Raw genomic sequence first — 16,035 nt, forward strand, 5'->3', positions numbered from 1 at the left:
GGGTTAAAATGTAAACCTGCTTCTTTTTAAAGGTTTAAAGTGCAAAATAATTATTAGATAAACCTTGATTTAAGCTAGATTTAAAATTAATCATTGCAAACAATTTAGCTATAATTTGAAAGAAAAAAGCGGCACTTGGCCTAATGATCATTTAAAATATAATTTGAAGAAGTGTTTCTTTCGCAAAATGATTTGTGAATTGTAGCCTATAACTATAAAATATACTAAATTGTTCTCCCTCTTCACCAGGCACTCATTTCACTTTTATTTCTTTCGGGATAAATAATTGAATTCACGTGTTGTAAATCAGTCTGTATAGCGCACATAGACCCTAAATTTAGCGATCAACTATGCATATTATAAACGTAACATTTAACGTACAACATTTTGTCTTTGTTACTATTAGTTATAAAGGATGGTAGCACATCATTTTTGAATGACTGTCTTCATGAGTTTGTCTGCATCCATATTGCATGTTTCCTCTCACTTGTAAATTATGGTAGCAGTTTTTCTTATAGTTCTTTCGAAACAGTTCTTTCTGCGTTTCTGCTCACATGTTTTTAAATCTGTTTCATTGAGGTTCCAAATAATGGCTCATTGGTTTAGATATAACACCTAGAAGCATATATTCTTCTTATGCAAACATGTAAAGTATTGCAGCTGTTATGAAATTCTGTTGTCTTTGCTATTCTGTTACTAATAAAATAGTTTTTTTTTCACTTCTTGTCCTTTGGCACAATCCCTAAATTGAACTTGAGTAGTTTTACTAAGGGCACCCATCTCACATGAAATTAAACTATGTAAAAACATATTCTACCTGACTTCCTGATATAAATTACGATAAATTTGATGTGGTAATTAATATTGAGACACTAATTTTGGCAAAGAGCACTAATGACTTGTTTAAGACTTGAAGCTAAAAGTTGAGGACTTGCAACTCGACTTAGACTTGCCTATTTTGACTCGGGACTTGACTTGGGACTTGTCTGTCTTGACTCGAGACTTGACTCGAGACTTGAATGCAAAGACTCGAGACTTACTTGTGACTTGCTAAACAATGACTTGGTCCCATCTCTGCGGTGTACCCCTCTTTGCAACAGAGGAAGCATAAAGAAAGAGAAGAAGAGAGAAAGTGAAAAGGCACTCAACAGATGTCGGTGAGACTTTATTTCTGGAAATGCTTTAAAGGTCACTCACATTCTAGTGTAACAAATGTAAACCTGATTTTAGATTTTAAATGAGATCCGTAACTCCAGCTACTTGTAGGCCTACAGTCCTGTATATTTCACACTAAATTGTGATGCAGCCTGAATCATAATCACGCCATGTTCATTTGTTGGCCAGAGGAGAACTGATCCCTAAACTAAACATACTTTCTCCCAAGGTTTTTTTTCTCCATTCTGTCACCTGACAGAGTTTGGGTTTCCTTGCCACTGTCGACTTTTGGCGTGCTTATTTGGGGACTAATAATATTCAGCAGTATTATTGATCTGACTCCACACCATTGGATGAGTACTGAACTGAGCTTGATGATGACACCACTGCTATCTAGATGCACTGAAATTATTTTATATTTGATGATTTTTATACAGTTAATCGAAATGAACTGAGTCAACACTGATTTCAACAATGACACGTTTTACTGTTTAGAGCTGCTTCACAGCAGATGTGAATTCTGTTTGCATCATTATTTTTCTTTTTATCACTGTAAAGCAGCTTTGAAACAATCTGTATTGTATAAAGCACTATATAAATAATGGTAACTTGACTTAAATTGGTTCAAATCTTCAAAAAAAGGTGCATGAAACGGGCAACCTGAATAAACACAAAATACAGTTTATTAATGATAACTGTATTTGCCTTTGTTTTATGTTCATTTTCTTAGGAATATATGACAATATTTAGTGCTGGATATACTCAAAAATAGAATAAATTAGGATTTTTTTTTCACAGCACTGTACACCAGCATTTATGTGCAGTAGTGTGACATTAATGTGTGGAAATTGACATTTTATCAGTGTGTGATTGCTATTTTCAGGAAAATGCACTGGTAACAACTAAAAAAAGATGACTAAAAATATAATTCAACAGATGATGATGGCTGTGGTGAAACAAGCACTCAAATAATGGTGAGCAGTAATCTACTTTATTTAATTGATCTGTTATTAACTATTATCTTTATAGTTTAGAATAAATAATAACTGCTATTGTATTTCAGAAACTAAGACCAGTGGGAGTGCTGGAGAAATCAAGTGAACAAGTCCTCTGTCGTTTCAGCCATTGAAGAGATCTTCAGACATGAAGAGATTGAGGAGTTAAATGAAATCAAAGAGCTAAAAGAAGATTTACAATACTAGTGCCATTTCAGTATGAAAACAGAGAGAGAGCTGAGGTAGTGGAAAGGTAACGAAATTTAATTATAACAGCAATTCTCAATGCTTAACATAAGCTCTCAACATTTTTTTTTTTTTTTTGTGGACTCTTTGATTCTCTCTGATTGACTGGAAGGTGTGCATTAAAACAATGAATGCAGATAATTACAATCAGTTCCATCGCTATTTTAAATCAATGCGCTGCTTGTACTGTAGCACACACATACAGTCAGAACGCTAGATCTAATGACCTGTAACCAAACAAACTAATGAAAATTTACTTAGTTTTACCCTTCCAGTCAAATTGTACTCCACAAACATTAAAGGGTTAGTTCACCCAAAAATGAAAATTCTGTCATTAATTACTTACCCTCATGTCGTTCCAAACCCGTAATACCTTTGTTCATCTTCAAAACACAAATTAAGATATTTTTTATAAAATCCGAGAACTTTCTGACCCCACTATAGGCAGCAATCCAACTTACACATTTAAGTTCCAGAACAATAGGAAAGACATTGTGAAAGTAATCCATGTGACTCCAGTGGTTTAACCTCAATTTTGTCTTCTGTCGCATGAACACAACACTCATGCATTGTGATGCTCTCATGAATGCACATTACAGATCAATATTTTTGTAAATAAGTGGTATTTAGTAGGTAAGTAGTTTTTTTTTTTTTTTTTTTGGACGCAAACACTCGTGTCGCTTCATAAAATTTAGTTAAAACAACTGGAGTTGATGAATTACTTTAACGATGTCTTTCCTACCATTCTGGAACTTGATTGTGTAAGTTGCATTGCTGTCTATGCAGGGTCGGGAATCTCTCTGATTTCTTTAAAAATATCTTTGTTTGTGTTCCAAAGAGGAATGAAGGTATTAGGGGTGTGAAACCACACAAGGGTGACTAATTAATGACAGAATTAAAATTTTTGGGTTAGCTATCTCTTTAAAGGCAGTTTTAACTTAACTTTTTAAACTAGCTGTAACAGGTGCGTATTACACAATTTTAATCAACTTCAGTGGAGGCAACCCGTTTCATGTCGGGTGGTTCTTTGCCTCCACCTCATGCATTAAAATCATGTAATGCACACCTAGCCATGGATTAGCCCTTATGTGTAGAGGGTTATAGGTTACACACAGTATTAAATGAAGAGGGCACAATAACTGTGGAACACATATATTCTATATACTGTATTCTAATGATATATTTAAATTATATACTTGTATATTTGTAAATTATGTTTTTTTCTATTATTATTATTTTTTTTTTTATTTAAGGTTAGAATTTTGAACGAAAAACCAAAATGATAAAGAGGGCAAATAATTTTGGAGGACTCTGTACAGCATTTAAACATGATTGCGTCTATGCTTTTTTCCAGAAATGCATGTTATTGTGCAAGGGGTAGTTGCATGGACTATCAATGGAGGAACAGAAAGCTCTGAGATTTCATTATAAAGATCTTCATTTGTGTTCTGAAGATGAACGAAAGACTTGGTTTGGAACGATATGAGGGTGAGTTATTGATGACAGAATTTTCATTTTTGGGTGAACCAACCTTTTAACTTCTTTTACCTGGAGTGCTCAAAGACATTGTTAATGCTGACCAATATGTCATAAGAAATTAATTGGGAGTAGAATGAATACTTTACACAAACACTTGGTGACATCACAATTCAAGATTTATTTTAAGCATACTAAATATGCCTGTAGTGAAAAGTGTAACTGAAACTTGAGAATTTCTGATAGTTTTTGTTTGTTTGTTTTTCCAGACTACATCCAAAATAGCGTTTCCACATCTGAGATAAAGGCAGTCATAAGAACCAAGCGGAACGATGAGGATAAACGCTTCAAAAAATGAAACCTGTCTGAATAATGAGGGAAGAAATGTGCATGATTGCGTGATTTGTAAATAAACACTAAATACATTTAGTGTAACTCTCAGCCTGTTATTTTAAGTTTAAAGAAAAGTAAAATCATTTATTGTTGCATTGCTGTTTGAGACATTCACTGTTGTTTTGTACCTTAATTTATTATATTGCAGTTGTGTAAAATAAAACTTGTTATTCTGAATATTCTGGCATTTTATTAGTATTGCACTTTGGTAGTACTGAATTGTACTTCAGTTGTATTATTGCAGTACTACTGCAGATTTATTGCAGTATAACTGTAGTAATACTTCAGCTGTATTGCAGTAATACTGCAGTTCTATTGCAGTTGTATTTCAATAGTACTTCAGATGTATTGCAGTAAAATGGCAATAATGCAGTTTTTCATGTCCAAAAAATAGCATTTTTCTACATGTAACAAAAACTGCAGTATTACTTTTTTTAAAAACTGCAGTAATGTTTTTGTAAGGGGTTGACTAGTGCTATAAGCTGTATTAACAAAAACATTAATGGCATTAATAAAAACACTTGACAAGCTACGCGACATCGCGTTCATAATCGAATGCGATTCATCTGCGATTAGAAACGCTTCGGCTCTGTGTATTAAATGTCGCTCCATCTGAAGGCACGTGATGGAGATCACAGAACCGGCTTTACTGACGAGATGCGCATGACAATCACATGCGATTTATCGTGCAGCCCTAATTTTAGTTTGTTTGTTGATCACGAAGTACAAAGTAGATGAGGAACACTAGGATAAACGGGTGTATTCAGAGCGCCGCCATTACCGGTACTGTTCCAGTGTGTGAACGCTGTGATTGGTTGGGCGGATTTATCGCTTTATGCAGAGAAGGGAGACTGGCGTTTGTCGCGGTTTGGAAAAAAAGGGAGAAAACATGACAGAATAACACGGAAGATATCGCATATTGCGTAAAATAAAAAAATTACTTTTCAATACCAACCAGATACAATACTGATTTTGGCAGAAACTCATTGTTTTTGAAAATGGCGTTTATCGCGTAATTAATTGTATAATATATAAAATTATGCTTTTAAAAAACCCTCTCCAAAAATTCAGTCCTATAGCATTTTGCAATAACCTCTTACATACCAAGTACGGTAATCTAACACTAAGAATACTGGGAGAGCTCATCATGGGTGCTCTTAGCATACAGCAGTAGCAGTCTCCTGGTAATATTAATGTGAAGACAATGAAAACTATGCCCTGGAGCTATAATTTAGAATACCCCAGTTCCCTGTGTGTATATGTATTTAAACATAGCTTGTGGCAGTTATTGTGACAATTATTATGTTCCGTAACATTTATTATGTTGTGCTATTACTTTACCTATTCTGTAATTTGTTTTTTTTCATAATCTGGTCTTCTTCACAATAACAGATTCATGAGATTAATTAATTAGTTTACTAGCCACAAAATCTTGCAGGAAAATGATGATGATGATAATAATAATAATAAAGAACATTTCATTCATATTGTTTCTATCCTGGTTAAGTGTGTGTATTTGTATGTATTTATATGAAGGACTGTGCAAAAATAATGAGTCCATTGTTCTGAGAGAGCTTTTCTTTCCATTGAGTAATTCCCTCAGGTAATGTGTATGGTTAATGTAAGTTTATCTGCAGTTGCTTCAGAGTTCAGTATAAAGGTGGACTTAGGTGATTCTTGTGTGCACAAGAGTGAGCTATAATGTGTGTTCATGCATCTGTAAAAACTGGCATCATATCATTTTGGAAATCCATCCGTGTGTACAATGAAGTTTTAAAGTGGTGTTTAGTTCAGTTCAAGCAGTGAAGTCTACAGAGAAAGGATGGCATTTCAGAGTGTGTATGTGTGTTTGACATTGTTGCTCAGCACTTTGATCTCTTCACAGCTCCTTCAGAACTGTCGACTCATCCGCAGCACCTCAGATCTGCCTGTGCTGATGAAAGAAGGAGACATCATGATCGGTGCCCTCTTCTCTCTGCACGACACTGTACTGGAATCTCCCTCATCTTTTACTGCAGAGCCACATCCAACGCAGTGCTCGGGGTCAGTATGTCAATAGAGTCTTATCACAAAATATAACAATGCTGCGTTTATGATTGCTGCATTTATGATTTAATTGTATGGTGTTTTCTTTTTGCTTCTATGCTTTTTAATTAAATTTCAGACTGTCATTCTCTCTCTTAGTTAAATATATTGCTAAGCACGTTGAACAGTACCTAACCCTAACCATTTACTGCAGAAATGTGTTGAACATTAAAACAAATATATTTGGTGATTTTTTTTAATTTACTTTATCCCGAAAAGGTTTAATTTCCGAACATTTAGATGGATGCAGACCATGATTTTTGCCATAGAGGAGATCAACAGAGATAGACAACTACTAGCCAACTTAACTATGGGTTATAAGATTTATGATTCATGCAGTACCCATTTCCATGCCCTCCGCACAGCCTTGGCCCTGATGAATGGGAATAAAGAGGGCACAGGCATTTCAGAGTGCCGAGGCAGGGTGCCTGTTGTCATTGGTGATGGAGGATCGACATTATCCCTGGTGGTTGCACGGTTTCTGGGTGTTTTTCATGTTCCACAGGTGAGTTGTGAATTTTTAATGCGCCTGTGGAGGTGCATTCATGTTTTTGAGTCATATATGCTATGCTCTCTCCTCTCTTCCCCTCTCTCTAGGTAAGCTATTTCTCCAGCTGTGCATGTCTCAGTAATAAATTAGAGTTCCCTGCATTTCTAAGGACTATGCCTAGCGACTTTTTCCAAGTGGATGCTCTTGCACAGCTGGTGCGACACTTTGGTTGGAGATGGGTAGGCACATTTGCAGGGGATGATGCTTATGGCCGTGGTGGTGCTCAAATTTTTAATGATGATGTGACCAAACTAGGTGCATGTATTGCATTTTATGAAATTATCCCAAAAAACCATGACCAAACAGAGATGTCCAGGATTGTACAGAGGATCCGTGAATCAGGAACCCGTGTGGTGCTGGTTTTTGCTTTAGAGCAAGATGCAAGAGCTCTCTTCTGGGAGGCCCTTCGGCAAAACCTCACTTCTATTCAATGGTTGGCCAGTGAGGCCTGGATAACAGCAGCTGTCCTCTCCACTCCTGAATTCCATTCCATCCTGCAAGGCTCTATGGGCTATGCCATCCGCAGGGCTGATATCCCTGGCCTGGAGCCTTTCCTGCTACGGCTACATCCCTCCAAATACCCAGAGGACCCATTTGTTCTGCAGTTCTGGGAGGAGATGTTTAAGTGTTCTCTAGGTACAAGCAATAAGGGCTCCTTTTATAGACCCCCCTGTAATGGCTCGGAAATACTGGCCAAAACAGGTAACATCTACTCAGATGTATCTCAGCTCAGAATCTCCTATAATGTTTATAAGGCAGTGTACGCCATTGCTCATGCTCTGGATTCAATGCTTCGCTGTGAACCAGGCAAAGGGCCTTTCACTGGGGGATTGTGCCCCAACACCAGCAGCATACAGCCATGGGAGGTAAAATTCACAGTTTATTCCTTCATTTCACCTTTATATCTATAAGCTTTGTGAATTAAAATGAATGTTCTCTAGATTAGATAATACAATTAAATGTTACAACTGTTCCCATATAATTTTTTACTTTTATTTATCTCCTTTTCACTTTCTGTGTCTCATCCAATCACTCATACACATGAAGCTTCTGAATTATTTAAAGCATGTCCACTTTACTAATGACTTTGGTGAGGAGACTAAGTTTGATGGCAATGGAGATCCTGTGGCCATGTATGATCTCATTAACTGGCAGCTCAGTGGCAACGGGGAGGTGCGGTACGCCACTGTGGGGAGATTTGATGAAACGATGCAGCCCAAACTAGTGATTGAAGAGAAAAACATAATCTGGAATGGAAACCAGAAACAAGTACTGCTCCAGTATAATATCATTATTTATCTGTGAGAGGTTTCAGTATTCAATGTGGAAATTTGTTTCCATTTCCTCCCTGTACCGCTTGTGTTTGCACATCAATTTGTGATGTATATCTCTGTAGTTGGTCTTCTCTCTGAATTGCAGGTCCCTATGTCTGTCTGCAGCACCAGCTGTCCTCCAGGCACTAGAAAGGCTACCAGGCCAAACTTTCCTCTCTGCTGCTTTGACTGCATTGTCTGTGCAGCTGGGGAGGTTAGCAATCAGACAGGTGTGTCCTAAATCACCTCTGTCCTGCTGATGTTTATGTGTATTATCATTTTGAATCTTTAAAGTGGAGGACAGCTTTTGTGGTCTTTCTTAAAATTATACAGTATGTATTATCTTATGCTTTTATTTCAGATGCCTTAGAGTGTGAAAAGTGCCTGCCTGAGTTCTGGTCTAATACTAGACGAGACACCTGTGTCCCCAAGCTGGTGGAGTTCCTTTCCTACAGCGATACTATGGGCATCACTTTGCTGGCTGTGGCTCTGTTGGGATCCTGTTTCACACTCGCAGTTGCTTTGATATTTGCCCTTAAACGGCACACACCCCTAGTCAGAGCTAACAACTCCGAGCTCAGTTTCCTAATTCTTAGTTCACTGTGGCTTTGTTTTCTGTGTGCACTTGCTTTTATTGGGCAGCCCACATCCTGGTCTTGCGGCCTTCGCCACACTGCATTTGGCATTGCATTCTCTCTCTGTCTGTCTTGCATCCTGGGGAAGACTATGGTTGTACTCATGGCTTTCAGAGCCACTCTACCTGGCAGTAATGTAATGAAATGGTTCGGCCCTCTACAACAACGTAGCATTATCTTCTTGTGCACGGCTGTGCAAGTGGTAATTTGCTGCACATGGCTGAGTGTGGCACCTCCCGTCCCACGTAAGCTCATGACTCGTGAAACTGCCCGGATTATTCTTTTATGTGATGTGGGCTCTCCGCTGGCCTTCTCCCTGGTGCTGGGCTACATTGGCCTGCTTGCAGCTGTCTGCTTTGTGCTGGCCTTCTTTGCTCGAAAGCTCCCAGATAATTTCAATGAGGCTAAATTTATTACTTTCAGCATGCTGATTTTCTGTGCTGTGTGGATTGCATTTGTGCCAGCGTATGTCAGTTCACCCGGAAAGTACACAGTGGCTGTGGAGATTTTTGCCATTCTTGCCTCCAGTTATGGTCTGTTGCTGTGTATTTTCACTCCAAAGTGCTACATTATTCTGCTTAAACCTGAGAAAAATACAAAGAGATATGTGATGTCCAAATCCAACTCAGAAAGAAAATATTGAAATACTAATTGACTGAACTGAAAATGAATGATTTTCACTGTTTATATTACAGTACTTTTTTTCTTGATTTCCAACTGACCCCCTCAATAAACTGTTTTGAGATTTTATTTTTTTGTACTTTTATAACTGCATCAACATAAATAAATAAATAAATAAATAAAAATTGTTTTGTCCTGCAAATATGAAAGAATATGAATCTCCAGCATTCACATACAACTGAGACAGCATTAATATTTGGAGCAAAAGTCAAATTCTTTCCAACCTTTTAGTTGTAAGACCCCATCCTCTCTTTGCTTTGTCAGTGCTCATTCTATACTCATTGATGAAATGAAAGAGGACAGTTTTATGTCCCCTGAGCATAAAAAGCCCATGTGCCATAATTAAAAAAAAGAAAAAAGCTAACGGCTAAACATGTAAACATCCATCCTCTTTCACTCATTGAACACTGCAATAACAACTACACATTTATTTATTTTTTTCTCAGTTCAACCACACATTTTTGCAATCAAGTTCATATATCATATCTGCCTCTTCATCAGGGGAGGAATAAACACTCTATTCTCTAAAGACAGATAATGTGACAACACTGGAAATGTTATGAATGTCACTGGGTCATTCTCAGGAAGCGACTATTATTGTTATTATTATTGTTGTTGTTATTATTATTATTATTATTATTATATTTGAAAAGGATACTGCTGAAATTGTAAGGAAACATAGGGGAATCTGGCCTGTCCTATGGTCAAAGCAGCTGTCAACAAAAATCCAATTATCGTGACTACAGTAAACTTCATGAGTTCACTAAAATAATATTTCCTAAAATACAATTAAACTTCACTTTATTATTTTATGTTGCTGAAACCTAGCTGTATTGATTAAAACAATTTAATTTAATAACATTAACTCTTCTCTTTTATAGCTATGTTAATTTGCTAGCTAAGAACCTCAATCACATACAAAAAGAGACTATCACTGCATCAACATATGCCATTACTATATTTAAGCAAAGCAGTATGGAGAGTGTACCTTTGGCCCATCCTCAACTTAACCACAGGCTCTACTCTTCAGCACAAATGGTAACACCCAAAAATCATACAGAGAATTCATTTTAAATCCCAGTATAACAACAATAAACAGATCTCACTTTATATTAATCTTGTTCAAAAACACATAAAATAACATTTAATTGCTTGCCAGTTGGCCTGTGTCTGTTTAATTAATTCTAACAATGCCTCAGAACGTGTTATGCTTTGGTTTGATTATCACATCGTAATTATAAAAATTTGTAATATGATGTGCTTTTGTGATCTTTTCATGTGAGCCACTCATGATAACAGTGTTTAAAGGTCCCATGAAATCAAAATTGATGTTTTTTGGGTGTTAGTATCAATATGCTAGTCTTAAGTTTATCTGTATGCCAGTGTGCTCCAAAACAGTGACAAACTTCGCATTTAGAAGATATAAGCATTCAAAGCTTGCAGATCGTCACTTCCGCCAAAACAGCTCAACGTTTTTTTTTGACGTCACATCGTACGTCATCTTCTCATCAAAGGTGTAAACTTATATTTTTGTACCAAAGAGGAATAGAAGAATATTCCATGTTCAAATGTAAGCTCATTCAACAGTATTTGTAGAAATATTGTTTTACAAAAATAATAATACTAACAACAACAAAATATTTTTTTTTACAAACAAATCTCTTGGTTAGTGAGGCACGTACATTGTAAGTGAATAGGATCAAATTTTGGAGGCCATAGGCCATCAAACACTGATCCAAAAAGCAACAGTCTGAACACAAAGAAGTCAAAGACACCATCACTACTTGAGTAGACCAAAAAAGGATCTGAGTCCTCTTTCAGAAACAGGGACATTGTGAACATAAAGAAAACTGGATCCTATTTGACTTGGTCAACCTCTTGGTCAGGGGTCATCAAACTTGATCCTGGAGGGCGGTGTCCTGCAGAGTTTAGCTCCACCTTGCCTCAACACACCTGCCTGGAAGTTTCAAGTATACCTAGTAAGACCTTAATTAGCTGCTTTAGGTGTGTTTGATTAAAGTTGGAGCTAAACTCTGCAGGACACCGGCCCTCCAGGACCGAACTTGGTGACCCCTGCTCTTGGTCCATTTAAAGGGGTCTGGGTTTGGTTCTTTAAAAAAAAACGCTGTTCGCTGTAAATGCTGCTCACAGACTCTTTGAAAATGCACCGCACGCCAAACATCTTCTTAAGGTTTATAAATCTGTTGTCAACAAAAGAGTAGCATTTAAAAAGAGCAGGTTCCCTGTTGTTTTTCTGTCAGAATTTAAAAAAAGAAGAAGTAATTTTACTGTTAATATTTTTAATAATAATAATGATGATGATGATAATAATAATAAATACAGTACAGGCAAAATATGTTTTAGACCCTATAGTTAGTTATTGAGTTCACATAGCTTTTTTCTATTAAGTGCAGTAAACTCATTTCATTAATACATTTGATTGTTAGGTTTTACATTGTGCCATGTATTATCTGCTTGCCATTTATGTGCATTTGTGGTGCTTGTATATTTTGTATGTGTATATGACTAGTGTGTGTCTTCTTTCATGTCCCTGCAGAGAGCACCTTCAGTACATTACCTCTATAAAGTCCTTCACCCAGATCCCCAGTTTCCAGCTGGTTTAGCAGAACACTGTGCAGAGATCGAGATGAAGATGCCAGTTCTCCGGGCTGTACATTTGGTATTTTCTTTCCTCTACCCCATTCAAAGCAATTCAGAGACAGATTGTAAACTCTGGAAGGACCTAGACTCAACTGTGGTCTATAAGGAGGGCCATGTAGTGCTGGCTGGGATGTTTCCCATCCACTCCAAAGGTATCGACCAGGAGATAAACTTCAGAAGTCAGCCAGACCAGAGGAAATGTAGGGGGTAAAAAAAAGGATTTATATCAGAGTACAAAATTGATTATTCTTTATTCTGCAGTTTATGGTGTCAAATATGAATATGTATTAATATGCTTAATACATTTTGTTTCGTTTGCGTAGTAGATTTGTCTGATCTTTCATCCAGGTTTAACATGCGAGTGTTCCGCTGGTCTCAGGCAATGATCTTCTTCATTGAGGAGATCAACAGAAATCCTACCCTTCTGCCAAACATTACACTGGGCTATCAGCTGTATGACACATGTGGGCTGACTGCTCTGTCTCTGAGGACCGCATTGTCTGTAGTTTCTCAGCCTATGAAGAGGAGCGATTCAGGGCAATGCTTCTCCCCGAGCATCCCCATCATTATTGGAGACTCTGGATCTACCCTGTCAATGGCCATTTCCAGACTACTCAACCTGTTCCGTATCCCACTGGTGAGGGCAGATCAGCTAGACAAAATTACTTGAAATAAAGGAATTCTGTATTTGTATACTCTTTGCCACTGAAAATCTCTCTGCGTTTACTACTCTTTCAATCTCTTTCCACATCTCTGCTTCAGGTGAGTTATTTTGCTTCATGTGCATGCCTGAGTGACAAGCACCAGTTCCCTTATTTCTTTCGCACAATTCCGAGTGATGTTAATCAGGCCAGTGCTCTTGCTCGTCTGGTCAAGCACTTTGGATGGACCTGGGTGGGCACAGTCGGGGCTGACGATGCTTATGGGCGCACTGGCATAGATCTATTCACCACTGCAGTGACGCGTTTGGGTGTATGTGTGGCTTATCGAGTAATCATACCCAAGCTGCCAACTCAGCAACAGCTGCAAGATATCGTCAGGACTATTCGAGATTCTACAGCACATGTTTTGGTGGTTTTTGCCATTGAGGAGGACATCAAACCAGTAGTGGATGAAATAATCCGGCAGAATGTGACCGGGAAGCAGTGGGTGGCCAGTGAAGCCTGGGTGACCTCCACTCTCATCTCTACTAGAGAAAACTACCCCTCCCTTAGTGGTACCATTGGCTTTGCCATCCGCAGAGCTGAGATACCTGGCTTCAAACATTTCCTTGAAAGCATACAGCCCCTGGCTGAGCCTTACAATGCCTTTGCAAGGGAGTTCTGGGAAACACAGTTCCAGTGCTCAGTAAACACAAGTCTCCCCACTCCCTCCACAACTGATCCAGTGCACTACAGCCACAGCTGTACTGGCATGGAGAGGGTCCAGGACACTCACAGTATCTATAATGATGTTTCTGAGCTCAGGGTGACATATAACATGCACAAGGCTATTTACACAGTGGCACATGCACTGCATAACCTGCTTCAGTGTCAAAGAGAGAACGGGTCTGCTTTGACACAGCAGTGCCCTGATATCCATAATCTACAACCATGGCAGGTACAGCAATACATTGCTTACATGTGTCAATGTAACCTTTAAGAGAAGCATTTATGTGTCATAGTATTGTGATGTTTATCATTGTGTTATTATTATTATTTCCTGTTTAAACATTTATTTAGTTAGTATTTTGACATTATTCTTTACACTTTATGTCATGTAATTTTTTTACTTTTTTTTTATTTTTATGTTGTGTTATACGATATGCCAAAGGTAGCATTTTATGTGCATTAATCCTCTCCAGGTTGTTGAGGTCTTGAAGAAAGTGAACTACACAAACACATTTGGAGATGTGATCCACTTTGATAAGAATGGAGACCCTGTCGGGTCATATGACATAGTGAACTGGCAGAGAGAGGCAGATGAGAGTCCGGTACAATATGTTACAGTAGGTCGCTTTGACTCCTCTCTTTTGACAGCACAGCAGTTAGTGCTGAACCAGGACAAAATCATCTGGCATGGGGGAGCTAACAAGGTAAAATGATGTAGTCTCATACTCAAAGTATACACTGTTTATTTTTCCGAATAAACAATTTCACTTATTTTATATGGTGTTTGAGAATAATTGTTTTCATTTTTAAATATATTCTTTTAGCAGACATTTTATTCAAAATTATGCACATTGTACTAATGGTATGCTTTTTTATCAGTTCTTCTTATTTGTATTAATTTATGTTTATTTATTTATTTATTTAGTTGGGGCTATCTGGTGTCTAATCACACAAAAATGCAATTCATTATAGTGTCTTATCTCTCTCTTACAGGTACCAGTGTCTGTGTGCTCCGCCAGCTGTCCACAGGGATACAGAAAGGTTACACGAGAGGGTCAGCCTGTGTGCTGCTATGACTGTGTGCTTTGTGCAGAGGGTAGCATCAGCAATACTACTGGTATTAGACTGACAAACACACATACTGTGACAGTTATTATGTTTGCATCAATTAACCTTTTTAAACCATTAAATGCAAAGTACCCACCATTAAAACTCTTTCCCTTGAACGAAAGTGATGTGACTATGTCCCTTTCTGTGTGTGTGTGTGTGTGTGTGTGTGTGTGTGTGTGTGTGCGTCCATTTTTAGATCAAGTTGAATGCATTCTTTGCCCTGAAGACTTCTGGTCCAATCAGCATCGCAACCATTGTGTTCCCAAGCAGATTGAGTTCCTGTCCTACTCTGAGCCTTTTGGCATGGCCTTAGCAGCTATAGCCATTCTGGGTGCAATTGCTGCGATGACAGTTGCTGCAATCTTCTTTCGCCATCACGACACACCCCTGGTTCGTGCTAATAACTCAGAACTGAGCTTTCTGTTGCTGATGTCTCTCACTCTTTGCTTCATATGTGCACTAACCTTCCTGGGTCAGCCATCACGCTGGGCATGCCCTCTTAGACGGACTGCTTTTGGCCTGACCTTTGCCCTCTGCCTCTCCTGTCTCCTCAGTAAGACCCTAGTGGTGCTTATGGCCTTTAAAGCTACATTGCCTGGTAATAACACAGCTCGTTGGTTTCGCCCGCCTCAGCAGAGACTGGGCGTGTTCTTATGTTCGGTCCTGCAGGGTGGGGTTTGTGTAGCTTGGCTTACCACAGCACCTCCATATCCAATAAAGAACACCTGGCTGTACCGTGACCGGATCATTTTAGAATGTCACCTGGGTTCAGTCGCCCTTTTCTGTTGTGTTTTGGGTTACATTGGCTGCTTAGCTGTCTTCTGCTTCATCCTGGCTTTTTTAGCCCGCAAATTGCCAGATAATTTTAATGAAGCAAAATTCATCACGTTCAGTATGCTCATATTCTGTGCTGTTTGGATCACCTTTATCCCAGCTTATGTCAGTTCTCCTGGAAAATTTACCGTAGCTGTGGAAATATTTGCCATTTTAGCTTCTAGTTACGGAGTACTTTTGTGTATTTTTGCACCTAAATGTTACATAATAATTTTCCTGCCTGAAAGAAATTCTAAAAAGTATCTCATGTCCCAAAAATGATTTATTATTCTCAATCATGTCTTTTAATGATTGTTTACATTTATGTATGTGTTTACTTTTGTGGATGAATATAATAATAATAATAAAACTACATGTGCTGAATATATTTGTGAGGCCTGTGATAATAAATTCAAGTAAATTATTTTATTATTTTTAGACACCCATGCAAGTATGTTGTTCTGCCACTAGAGGGCACTGGTGTCTTAGTAAAACTCTTTGATAAGACATCAAGATGCAATGACATTTGCACCAAACTTATTGGGGTCTGAA

At 38.0% G+C, this 16,035-nt stretch overlaps 2 protein-coding genes and 1 long non-coding RNA gene across 3 annotated transcripts; all 3 read left to right on the forward strand.

Annotated features, from left to right (window-relative positions):
• The first annotated feature begins 252 nt into the window (after positions 1–252).
• On the forward strand, positions 253–4,368 carry LOC131524771 (uncharacterized). Its single transcript, XR_009267069.1, has 5 exons — positions 253–1,157; positions 2,039–2,129; positions 2,219–2,403; positions 3,751–3,884; positions 4,142–4,368. It is a non-coding gene; the product is annotated as an uncharacterized LOC131524771 (long non-coding RNA).
• A 1,719-nt stretch (positions 4,369–6,087) lies between these two features.
• On the forward strand, positions 6,088–9,491 carry LOC131524067 (extracellular calcium-sensing receptor-like). Its single transcript, XM_058750808.1, has 6 exons — positions 6,088–6,308; positions 6,570–6,855; positions 6,948–7,766; positions 7,948–8,169; positions 8,320–8,443; positions 8,575–9,491. Exons 1-6 carry the CDS (start codon positions 6,088–6,090, stop codon positions 9,489–9,491), a joined length of 2,589 nt encoding a protein of 862 aa, XP_058606791.1.
• Positions 9,492–11,814: 2,323 nt separating this feature from the next.
• Positions 11,815–15,765, forward strand: LOC131524499 (extracellular calcium-sensing receptor). Its single transcript, XM_058751643.1, has 7 exons — positions 11,815–11,844; positions 12,228–12,397; positions 12,539–12,827; positions 12,953–13,789; positions 14,034–14,264; positions 14,554–14,677; positions 14,867–15,765. The coding sequence occupies exons 1-7, from the start codon at positions 11,842–11,844 to the stop codon at positions 15,763–15,765; spliced, it is 2,553 nt and encodes an 850-aa protein (XP_058607626.1). The 5' UTR covers positions 11,815–11,841.
• The last annotated feature ends 270 nt before the right edge of the window (positions 15,766–16,035 follow it).

Source organism: Onychostoma macrolepis, chromosome 18, assembly GCF_012432095.1.
Source record: "Onychostoma macrolepis isolate SWU-2019 chromosome 18, ASM1243209v1, whole genome shotgun sequence".
In the NCBI taxonomy this organism is placed as follows: Eukaryota; Metazoa; Chordata; class Actinopteri; order Cypriniformes; family Cyprinidae; genus Onychostoma; species Onychostoma macrolepis.

Coding starts and splice junctions, on each gene's coding strand:
- LOC131524067 (XM_058750808.1), top strand. CDS start 6,088: ATGGCATTTCAGAGTGTGTATGTGTGTTTGACATTGTTGCTCAGCACT. Junction 6,856..6,947: donor GTGTTTTTCATGTTCCACAG/GTGAGTTGTGAA, acceptor CCCTCTCTCTAG/GTAAGCTATTTCTCCAGCTG. Junction 8,444..8,574: donor GGAGGTTAGCAATCAGACAG/GTGTGTCCTAAA, acceptor CTTTTATTTCAG/ATGCCTTAGAGTGTGAAAAG.
- LOC131524499 (XM_058751643.1), top strand. Junction 12,828..12,952: donor ACCTGTTCCGTATCCCACTG/GTGAGGGCAGAT, acceptor TCTCTGCTTCAG/GTGAGTTATTTTGCTTCATG. Junction 14,678..14,866: donor TAGCATCAGCAATACTACTG/GTATTAGACTGA, acceptor GTCCATTTTTAG/ATCAAGTTGAATGCATTCTT.